Genomic DNA, 11,882 nt, shown 5'->3' on the forward strand with positions numbered 1-11,882 from the left:
TATTCTAAGTACATAGCCCAGGCATCACGGGCTCGCTATTTAGACACCCGGCAAGTTTAGCACTCACCAATATCAGGTTTACTATTATAAAAGTTTGATTACCTTTTGTTGTCTTCGTCAGAATGCACACCCAGGACTGCTCCTTCAATAACAAATGTTGGTTTGGTCCAAAATAATCCATCGTTATATCCGAATAGCGGCGTTTTGTTCATGCGTTCCAGACACAATCCGAAATAGTAAAGAAGTGTCGCGCGCATGGCGCAATTCGTGACAATAAAATTCTAAATATTCCATTACCGTACTTCGAAGCATGTCAACCGCTGTTTAAAATCAATTTTTACGACATTTTTCTCGTAGAAAAGCGATAATATTCCGACAGGGAATCTCCTTTTCGGCAAACAGAGGAAAAAATCCCAAAGGCGGGGGCGGTCGGGGTCACGCGCATAAGCCCAGTGTCCCTTGATCGGCCACTTGAGAAAGGCGATAATGTGTTTCAGCCTGGGGCTGGAATGACGACATTCTGTTTTTTCCCGGGCTCTGAGCGCCTATGGACGACGTGGGAAGTGTCACGTTAGAGCAGAGATCCTTAGTAAATGATAGAGATGGAAAAGAAGTTCAAGAAATGGTCAGACAGGCCACTTCCTGTAAAGGAATCTCTCAGGTTTTGACCTGCCATTTGAGTTCTGTTATACTCACAGACACCATTCAAACAGTTTTAGAAAATTTAGGGTGTTTTCTATCCATATGTAATAAGTATATGCATATTCTAGTTACTGGGTAGGAGTGGTAACCAGATTAAATCGGGTATGTTTTTTATCCAGCCGTGTCAATACTGCCCCCTAGCCCTAACAGGTTAACCTAGTCATGAAATTCGGTACATTGGTCCTTCTACTTACAAGGAACAGATTTGCCTCAGGGACCCATAAGGTTCGGCATGATGGTCTTTCCGCATTTTGTGAAAAACACTTAAAACGCTACTCCTCTGGCATCGAATGACCGATCTGCCAGAAACTTGATATGCGGCATCTATGGACAAAGGTCTCTCAATGCAATATTTCCCAGACTAGTGCCTAAAACAATGTGCGAGTTTAGCTATTCTCTGCTTCAGATGTACAATGACAAGGGCGCATTGCACATGCCCATAAGGCCACTAATGTTATTATACTGCAGGCCTATGGCTGCATTGGTGATGCATGCCAATATAATAAGCTGCAAAATGGGTTCACATGGCTGATATCCTGAGACAGAGTGACAATCAAATAAAACAGATTGGAAAGCTCACAACTGGACAAAAAGCTCATGCTAATTTGAAAAAGCAACACAGAAACACAGACAAATTGAAGACAGATCCCTTTCACCCCTTTTTATTGCAGAATTGTGATCTGTGATTAATGAACATTGACACTAGTTCATCTTGAATAACAGTTTTAAGTTAACAATTAAAACAAGTTTAAACACTTTACTTCAATGAATCAACATTGAATGAATCAACTCAGTTTATTTGTACATTTTGAAATATGTTAACTTGTTCGTACATGTTAGACATCTTAGTAAGGTAGGCTATTATTACTAAAGCATACTTTCCGTTGAACAGAAACTAGTCCATACCAGAGGTGGCCAACCTTGCTCCACACCCTGATCTACCTGGTGAGCAGACTTCTATTCCAGCCCAGCAATAATACACATTATTATCAACTCATTAGGTTTGATAAGTTGTATCAGGTGTGTTAGTACTGGGCTTGAACAGATGCCTGCACATCTAGCATAACTCCAGGAGCAGGATTGGTCTGCTCCAGTTGTAATAGGTTTGTAGCCTACATTGTGTGTGACTTTTAACTGTATTGTTGTATACAACCTTTGCTAACATAAGTACACATACAACCCATGGCATACAAAGATGTGCCAGCAGTCTCTTGGGACATTCATTGGGACCACTTCATCTGAGGACAGACTTTCAAAGCTCGCCATATCTGAGTACAGACAACATCAAAAGGAAACACGCAATACCCCATAATGTCAAAGTGGAATTATGTTTTTAGAAATTTTTACTAATTAATTACAAATGAAAAGCTAAAATGTCTTGAATCAATAAGCATTCAACCACTTTGTGATGGTAAGCCTAAATAAATTTAGGAGTAAAAATGTACTTAACAAGTAACATACAGGATCTTAATTTGATCATTATTTTGTTTCCTGCACTACAGGAAATTACAAACTTGTAGTGTATGCAAGGTTTAAAAAGGTTTCCAAAGTTTGTCATTTCCACTTTAAAATGTCAGACTTGATTTGCCCTTATGAAAAATGTATAAACCCCTACAATAAAATGTATAGTAATTTGTAATCCACATAATAATTCACATTTCCTGTTGCTGCAGGATTATTTTCCTGCCGTTGCAAAGTATCCATACAGATACCCGCCATGTTGTGGAGTCAACAAAAGTCAGAAATAGCATTATAAATATTCACTTACCTTTGATGATCTTCATCGGAATGCACTCCCAGGAATCCCAGTTCCACAATAAATGTTTGTTTTGTTTCAATAAAGTCCATATTTATGTCCAAATACTTCCTTTTTGTTCGCTCGTTCAGTTCACTATTCCAAATGCAGAAGGCGCATTACAGTTTGTAGAAACATGTCAAACGATGTATAGAATCAATCTTTAGGATGTTTTTATCATAAATCTTCAATAATATTCCAACCGGACAATTCCTTTCTCTTCAAAAATGAAAATTTTCCAGACACCTGATTCCAATAGCTCTTATTCTCTCCCCATTCACAGTAGAAGCATGAAACAACGTTCTAAAGACTGTTCACATCTAGTGGAAGCCTTGGGAAGTGCAATATGACCCCACAGACACTGTATATTGGATAGGCAATCACTTGAAAAACTACAAACCTCAGATTTCCCACTTCCTGCTTGGATCTTTCTCAGGTTTTCGTCAGCCATATGAGTTCTGTTATACTCACAGACATCATTCAAACAGTTTTAGAAACGTCAGAGTGTTTTCTATCCAAATCTACTAATAATATGCATATCCTAGCTTCTGGGCCTGAGTAGCAGGCAGTTTACTCTGGGCACGCTTTTCATCCGGATGTGAAAATACTGCCCCCTACCCCAAACAAGTTATACAACAACAACAAAAGATCTCCCTTTTGGGAGATCTTTCCAAGGATATTTCATGTAAAACATTTTTGATAAATAAATAGATTTGATCAAAAACATTCTCTGAATGTTTTTGGGATGTTATAATCCTAATGTTAGATAAAACCCTAACTTGAATATAATGGGAATCTTAGCTAATGTTCTGGGAATGTTCCTGGGGAATATCTATGCATTATTATATCTAAAGAGGACATTTGCCATTGGCTACATGGATTTGCATTATGAGAAATCCCCCTGGTTTTAATGTCTATGGAAATCCCATGCAGCCTATGTTAGCCTCACAAATAATCCTGATAGGTATCAGTCTTGTGTTTTCTGCAATGACCTTAGTGATCACTGTTTTACAGCCTGTGTTCGTAATAGCTGCTCAGTGAAACGACCTGTCCTGATTTGTCATAGACGCTTGCTAAAACACTTTAATGAGCAAGCCTGCCTTCATAAACTGGCCTCTGTAAAATGGTATAGAATTAGCTTAATTCCCTCTGTCGAGGACGCTTGGACCTTCTTTTTTGATATTTTCAGTGGTATTGTTAACAAACACGCCCCCATAAAGAAAATGAGAATTAAAAACAGGTTCAGCCCCTAGTTCGACCGTGATCTTGCAGAGTTACTACACCTCAATAATTGCATTTGGCGAAAGACTCGGCACACGCATACTCAGGCTGACTGGCTATCGTTCAGGCAAATGAGAAATAAGTGCACTCAGGCTATCCGGAAGGCCAAAGTTATTTACTTTAAGGAGCAGTTCTCTCTCTGTGGGTCTAACCCCAAGAAGTTCTGGAAAACGGTTAAAGACATGGAGAATAAACCCTCCTCCTCACACCTGCCCATGTCCCTTAATGTTGATGATGTGGTTGTTACTGACAAGAAGCACATGGCTGAGCTCTTTAATCACCACTTCATTAAGTCAGGATTCCTATTTCACTCAGCCATGCCTCCTTGCCCGTCCAACATTTCCTCATCTCCCACCCCTTCTAATGCTACTATCCCTGATGCTTTACCTCTTTTTCCCCTGCCCCGCTACAAAGTTTCTCCCTACAGGCAGTCGCTGAGTCCGAGGTGCTAAAGGAGCTCCTTAAACTTGACTCCAGAAAAACATCTGGGTCAGATGGTTTAGACCCTTTCTTCTTTAAGGTTGCTGCCCCTATCATCGTCAAGCCTGTCTCTCCTTTCTGTGGAGGTTCCCATTGCTTGGAAGGCAGCCACGGTTCATCCTTAATTTAAAAGGGGAGATCAAGCTGATTCTAACTGTTATAGGCGTATTTCTATTTTGCCCTGTTTATCAAAAGTGTTAGAAAAACTTGTCAATAAACAACTGACTGGCTTTCTTCATGTCTATAGTATTCTCTCGGGTATGCAATCTGTTTCCGCTCAGGCTATGGATGTGTCACTGCAACCTTAAAGGTCCTCAATGATGTCACCATTGCCCTTGATTCTAAGCAATATTGTGCTGCTATTTTTATTGACATGGTCAAAGCTTTTGATACAGTAGACCATTCCATTCTTGTGGGCCAGCTAAGGAGTATTGATGTCTCTGAGGGGTCTTTGGCCTGGTTTACTAACTACCTCTCTCAAAGAGTGCAGTGTATAAAGTCAGAAGATCTGCTGTCTCAGCCACTGCCTGTCACCAAGGGAGTACCCCAATGCTCGATCCTAGGCCCCACACTCTTTTCAATTTACATCAACAACATAGCTCAGGCAGTAGGAAGCTCTCTCATCCATTTATATGCAGATGACACAGTCTTATACTCAGCTGGCCCCTCCCCATATTTTGTGTTAAATGCTCTACAACAAAGCTTTCTTAGTGTCCAACAAGCTTTCTCTACCCTTAACCTTGTTCGGAACACCTCAAAAACAAAGGTCATGTGGTTTGGTCAGAAGAATGTTACTCAAATATAAGATTTCGAAGTTGTTCCAAACCTCAAATTTCGAAGTGTATGGTTACTTCTCTGTATCGTTCCAAAGTTACATTTAGGCATTAACTGCAAATGTTTAAGTTTAGGCATTAACTCAGAATTCTTAAGGTTAGGCATTGACTCAGAATGGTTAAGGTAAGGGTTAAGGTTGGGGATAGGCTTAAAACTCAAATATTTTAAAACACCTTTCTATTGCTGGATTCGAACATACAACATTTGGAACCATAGGCAGATGCTTTACGCCCTAGCAAAACAAAAGCCAACTTGAAGGTAACACCGCTCACTGTTGTCCCTTGTCGCCGGTTCCCAAGTCATCTCCAGACATCCTCAGACATGGATGGGTGTCTAATACTGACTTGTGTGATACAAGTCAGTACTCACCTGAGTGACCTGCCTGAAAACATCCGCTATGCAGGTGTCTTCTATCACAGGTTAACACAATCTGATTAAATCTAGATCTAAGTGTACACTGTGAGAGATTATTCAATGTAACTAGGTGCAGTTGACATGCTGAGAAAACATCAAGCCAATAATTACATTGGCATGTAGAAATGACGTCATCTAGTGCAGGACTCCAATGTTAGCAGGCAGTATTTAGGCAATATTTTGAAGAGCTAAGACAGAATCGCTATAAAAGAAATGGAACATATAGGACGACCAGGGCCTGCTACCATTATAACCTAGTGGGCGTTAACAAGCAAGAACTGAGATGGAAAGATAATAATGGAGAAAGGTCAAGGGAAGCTATTTTCATGTAGAGGGAGGGGACTCTATACTTATGCAAAGACAGAATCCTATAAAGGCAGGACTCTGTAATATGAGAATTTAGTATTTTTCATGGAGGGGCTCGGCTCTGTTACGTTTGTAATGGAGTGGCTCGGCTCTGTTACGTTTGTAATGGAGTCCTTCCATGGAGGGGCTCGGCTCTGTTACGTTTGTAATGGAGTCCTTCCATGGAGGGGCTCGCCTCTGTTACGTTTGTAATGGAGTCCTTCCATGGAAGGGCTCGGCTTTGCTACTCTGTATTAAAGTCTATATTGAATTCACAGGTTCGAGTAAAAGTGTTATATTTCTGAGTCAATATTCCACCACAACACCTCATGCATTCCTACCCACTAAATGGATTTTGTACTCCCATTCCTGTTGTCCTCAGTAACCTATCTAATATAATACATTCTTTCTCAAAACATTGTTTGTTTTTGTAGATAAATGCCTAATTTGGCTGTTCTCATCATGGATTTAAATGGGTGAAAAGAAGGCTTCAAATTCCTGTTCATGTTGTCTGTCCTTATTCAACAATAATACGTTCTTAGACCAAAGAGTGAAGGAAGAAAATCCTCACATTTTGTAATGACAGCAATGATACTGGTGAGCAATGACCGTTCTGTGGGCTATAATAAACATAATAGATTTCAAGTCCATAGAAAGGAAGACAGAAGATGGAGCTACTTACCGAGTAAAAGAACTTTGATTTCTTTGCGTTCCCTCTTCATCTGCTTTCGGAGAATTCTCTGAATCTCCTTGTCAATAGCAATAGACTGCTTCTCTTCATCGTCCAGGAAACAAACGCAGGTCCGACGGCACCATTGGCAGCACGCCATGTCCAACTCACTAAAATAGGTAGATAAATAGATGTGTTTATAAATTGGCATACTATATTTCTCAGGCTAAACCCAATAAAGTTGGCAGACAAGTGCATCGAATATAGTCGTTCACCTGTGCACCGGGAAATTACGAGTGGTGTTTTTTTCCTCAGAATCAGAAACGTGATCATTGCATAATGTTTCTCAAACTGCTTCTTTATACCATTGAAACACACAAATGAGTCTCAATCATCAGACACAGATTGATTTTACTCTACTTTTTATTTTATTTTGTATAATGGTCGTTAAATCACAATTAACTTTCCCGTTAGAAAACCTATGACAATTCTTGTCACGAACAAACATGGTAGTTATTAAAAACAAATAAGTCATATTTTTTTATCAAAACGAATTACCTTCAATGTGTCACACGCCTTGTAAAGCGGATAGGCCTACACCAGACCTTCGTGTCGCCCGATACATTTTTCTCGTGTCTCTAATATATTTCGTTTAACTGCATTAAGTTTCCGTTGAAGCATGACAGAGTATTTCCAGGTTTCAATAACTTTTCATCTAAAACAAGTAAGCAGATCCGTGAATAGGTCTACGCGTTCCGTAGAATATGCAGAGTATGTAGTTTGGGGAAACACTCTCAGTCAGTGGAGAACATCAAATTGAGAAGTCCCTCGGGGACATAGCCTAGAATAAATACTTTCAGACTTTGTTGGAGTAGATTAGTCATAATTTTCCTATTTCAAACGAACATTTCTTATGTATAATTACAGTGTCAATAGACATATGAATCATTCTAAAAGTGTTTTTGGTATGAAATTAATGGCACAACGGGTATTTGTCACTCCTCTCCCTGTCCAACTTTCTGTATGTCAATCCTTTGTCTCAGCAGGCAGAACCGGTTAGTCAGCACTTTCATGCACTCTCCAGCAGGTATCAGCTATTAGGATTGCCTGAGGTCCACATTGCCATGGGAACAAGGTGTGGTAAGCCACGGTTGAGAAAGGGAGGGGAAGTGAGAACGATATGGTGAATGGACAGTAAAAGGAAAGTTCCCTTCTTTCTGACAGATACAGTAAATTAGGTGATAATAGTGATAACCCAAAGACAGGGATGAGTACATGGAAGTGGAAGCTCAGCTCAGGCAGCATGAGGTACTGCCCAGGGGAGCTGCCCAACCTATCCTCCCTATCTGTGGAAAATGGAATGAGGTAGCCAAGGCATTATCAATGATTAATCCCAGAACATTTACATTACATTTACATTTAAGTCATTTAGCAAATTGGTGCATTCACCTTATAATATCCAGTGGAACAACCACTTTACAATAGTGCATCTAAATCTTTTATGGGGGGGGGGGGGGGGGGGGGGGCTCTGTCTGCAATCTATGTTGCTATTGCATAGCAGCCTACCCTACTGTTCTACTAGGCCTGATTACCTATGGTTCAACTTTGCTTTGTTGCCCTCTACTTGCTCCGCCCCACCCTGTGTATTGAGTGGAGTCCATCCACACAGGTGAAGAGATTGATGACGACAGAATAAGGTTATGTTAAGGTATGTTGTGAAAACAATAAAATATGCATTAATTTATGCATTTTACATTTACATTTTAGTCATTTAGCAGACGCTCTTATCCAGAGCGACTTACAAATTGGTGCATTCACCTATAATATCCAGTGGAACAACCACTTTACAATAGTGCATCTAAATCTTTTAAGGGGGGGGGGGGGGGTTAGAAGGATTACTTTATCCTATCCCAGGTATTCCTTGAAGAGGTGGGGTTTCAGGTGTCTCCGGAAGGTGGTGATTGACTCCGCTGTCCTGGCGTCGTGAGGGAGCTTGTTCCACCATTGGGGTGCCAGAGCAGCGAACAGTTTTGACTGGGCTGAGCGGGAACTGTGCTTCCTCAGAGGTAGGGAGGCGAGCAGGCCAGAGGTGGATGAACGGAGTGCCCTTGTTTGGGTGTAGGGCCTGATCAGAGCCTGAAGGTACGGAGGTGCCGTTCCCCTCACAGCTCCGTAGGCAAGCACCATGGTCTTGTAGCGGATGCGAGCTTCGACTGGAAGCCAGTGGAGAGAGCGGAGGAGCGGGGTGACGTGAGAGAACTTGGGAAGGTTGAACACTAGACGGGCTGCGGCGTTCTGGATGAGTTGTAGGGGTTTAATGGCACAGGCAGGGAGCCCAGCCAACAGCGAGTTGCAGTAATCCAGACGGGAGATGACAAGTGCCTGGATTAGGACCTGCGCCGCTTCCTGTGTGAGGCAGGGTCGTACTCTGCGAATGTTGTAGAGCATGAACCTACAGGATCGGGTCACCGCCTTGATGTTGGTGGAGAACGACAGGGTGTTGTCCAGGGTCACGCCAAGGCTCTTAGCACTCTGGGAGGAGGACACAAGGGAGTTGTCAACCGTGATGGCGAGATCATGGAACGGGCAGTCCTTCCCCGGGAGGAAGAGCAGCTCCGTCTTGCCGAGGTTCAGCTTGAGGTGGTGATCCGTCATCCACACTGATATGTCTGCCAGACATGCAGAGATGCGATTCGCCACCTGGTTGTCAGAAGGGGGAAAGGAGAAGATTAATTGTGTGTAAATGTAAATGTCAAAAGTTTGGACACAGCTACTCATTCAAGGGTTTTTCTTTATTTTTACTGTATTCTACATTGTACAATAATAGTGAAGACATCAAAACTATGAAATAACACATATGGAATCATGTAGTAAACAAAAAAGTGTTAAACAAATCAAAATAGATTTTAGATTTTAGATTCTTCAAAATAGCTACCCTTGATGACAGCTTTGCACACTCTTAGCATTCTCTCAACCAGCTTCACTTGGAATACTTTTCCAAAAGTCTTGAAGGAGTTTCCACATATGCTGAGAACTTGTTGGCTGCTTTTCCTTCACTCTGCAGGCCAACTCATCCCAATCCATCTCATTTGGGTTGAGGTCAAGTGATTGTGGAGGCCAGGTCATCTGATGCAGCACTCCATCACTCTCCTTTTTGGTCAAATAGCCCTTACACAGCCTGGAGGTGTGTTGGGTCATTGTCCTGTTGAAAAACAAATGATATTTCCACTAAGCGCAAACCAGATGGGATGGAGTAACACTGCAGAATGCTGTGGTAGCCATGCTGGTTAAGTGTGCCTTGAATTCTAAATAAATCTCAGACAATTTCACCAGCAAAGCACCCCCACACCATCACACCTTCACCTCCATGCTTCGTGGTGGGAGCCACACATGCGGAGATCATCCGTTCACCTACTCTGTGTCTCACAAAGACACGGCGGTTGGAACCAAAATTTTCTAATTTGGACTCATCAGACCAACGGACAGATTTCCACCAGGTGACTACCTCATGAAGCTGGTTGAGAGAATGCCAAGAGTGTGCAAACCTGTCATCAAGGCAAAGGGTGGCTACTTTGAAGAAGCTCAAATATAAAATATATTTTGATTTGTTTAACACTTTTGTGGTTACTACATGATTCCATATGTGTTATTTCATAGTTTTGATGTCTTCATTATTATTCTACAATGTAGAAAATAGTAAAAATTATGAAAAACCCTTGAATGAGTAACTGTGTCCAAACTTTTGACTGGTACTGTACATTGTTTAAATATACCATTACATAATGTAAGGCTACTTCTTTAAGGTTATCAGTGAACTGACACTATCAGTAAAATAAAGGCAATAGGGTTGAAACCAAGCGCTCACCCTTTCTGTCAGATACGTGAAATGTTAGGTTGTCTATGAAGTACAGTAAATCCCCAAAACGTGCAATTACCTTTATTGTCCACATGGTGTCACCTGGATCAACTTTATTAGCCTACAGCAGTGGTGACGATGCATTGCTCCATTTAATCAATCAGCTGCATGAGTAAATTCTACACTGCAAAAAAAATAAGATTGTTGTCAAATAAGGATAGTGGGAATGTGTGTGTGAAATACACTGAAATAAAGAAATCAATCAATCAATCAACTAATCACGCATCAAGTACCCTTTTCTGTGTTGCTCTTCTGTATGCATGACTTTGCCTGGAATGCAAACTATTTCTGTTTCACTTTCACATTCACATTATTGTTTCAAAGAAGTGTGCAGACATAATACATGTATATGTGGGAAGCATGATAGCCTAATAATGTACAGAATGTAAATTAAGTCAGTGGAACTGAGCCATACAGCATTCACAGTATTGATGCGTCTCTGCGGTAGTAGGGCTATAAGCAGTCCAAAGCTACAGTAGTTCATCAGTATCATCATCATTGGAACATACAGTGCATTCTGAAACTATTCAGACCCCTTGACTTTTTCCACATTTTGTTATGTTACAGCCTTATTCTAAAATTGATTAAATCGTTTTTTCCCCTCATCAATCTTCACACCATACCCCATTACATTTTTTTTGAATGAAATGTATTTGTCACATACACATGGTTAGCAGGTGTTAATGCAAGTGTAGCGAAATGCTTGTGCTTCTAGTTCTGACCATGCAGTAATATCTAACAAGTAATATAACCTAACAATTTCACAACAACTACCTTATACACACAAGTGTAAAGGAATGAATGCGAATATGTACATAAAAATATATAAATGAGTGATGGCCGAACGGCATAGGCAAGATGCAGTAGATGGTATAGAGTGGTATAGAGTATAGAGTACAGCAAAAACAGATTTTTAGAAATGTTGGCAAAAAAAAAAAAAAAAAAATAAACAACAACTGAAATATCACATTTACATAAGTATTCAGACCCTTTACTCAGTACTTTGTTGAAGCACCTTTGACAACTATTACAGCCTTGAGTCTTCTTGGGTATGACCCTACAAGTTTGGCACACCTGTATTTGGGGAGTTTATCAAATCAAATCAACCTTTGTCACATGCGCTGAATACAACAGGTGTAGACTTTACCGTGAAATGCTTACTTACAAGCCCTTAACCAACAATGCAATTCAAGGAGGAGTTAAGAAAATATTTACCAAACTAAAATAAAAAATAATAAAAAGTAACACAATAAAATAACAATAACAAGGCTATATACAGGGGCTTCCGGTACCGAGTCAATGTGCAGGGAGAGAAAGGTTACTTGAGGTCATTTGTACATATAGGTAGAGGTAAAGTGACTATGCATAGATAATAAACAGCAAGTAGCAGCAGTGTAAAAACAAATGGGGGGGTGTCAATGTAAATAATCCGGGTGGCCATTTGA

General features: G+C 40.7%; 1 protein-coding gene across 2 annotated transcripts in view; it reads right to left on the reverse strand.

Annotated features, from left to right (window-relative positions):
* Positions 1-7,545, reverse strand: part of LOC106584405 (guanine nucleotide-binding protein subunit alpha-14) — a 29,994-nt gene extending 22,449 nt beyond the window's left edge. The window contains exons 1-2 of one of the 2 annotated variants that reach the window (XM_014169686.3): positions 7,080-7,543; positions 6,534-6,691 (exon numbers count right to left, since the gene is read on the reverse strand). In XM_014169686.3, the coding sequence (XP_014025161.1) occupies positions 6,534-6,681 (148 nt within the window). In that variant the 5' untranslated portion in view covers positions 6,682-6,691; positions 7,080-7,543. Of the gene's footprint in view, positions 1-6,533; positions 6,692-7,079 lie in introns of both variants that reach the window. The other variant, XM_082968055.1, reaches the window with a different exon arrangement.
* Positions 7,546-11,882: the final 4,337 nt, after the last annotated feature.

Source organism: Salmo salar, chromosome 23 (genome assembly GCF_965601325.2).
Source record: "Salmo salar chromosome 23, fSalSal1, whole genome shotgun sequence".
NCBI lineage: Eukaryota > Metazoa > Chordata > Actinopteri > Salmoniformes > Salmonidae > Salmo > Salmo salar.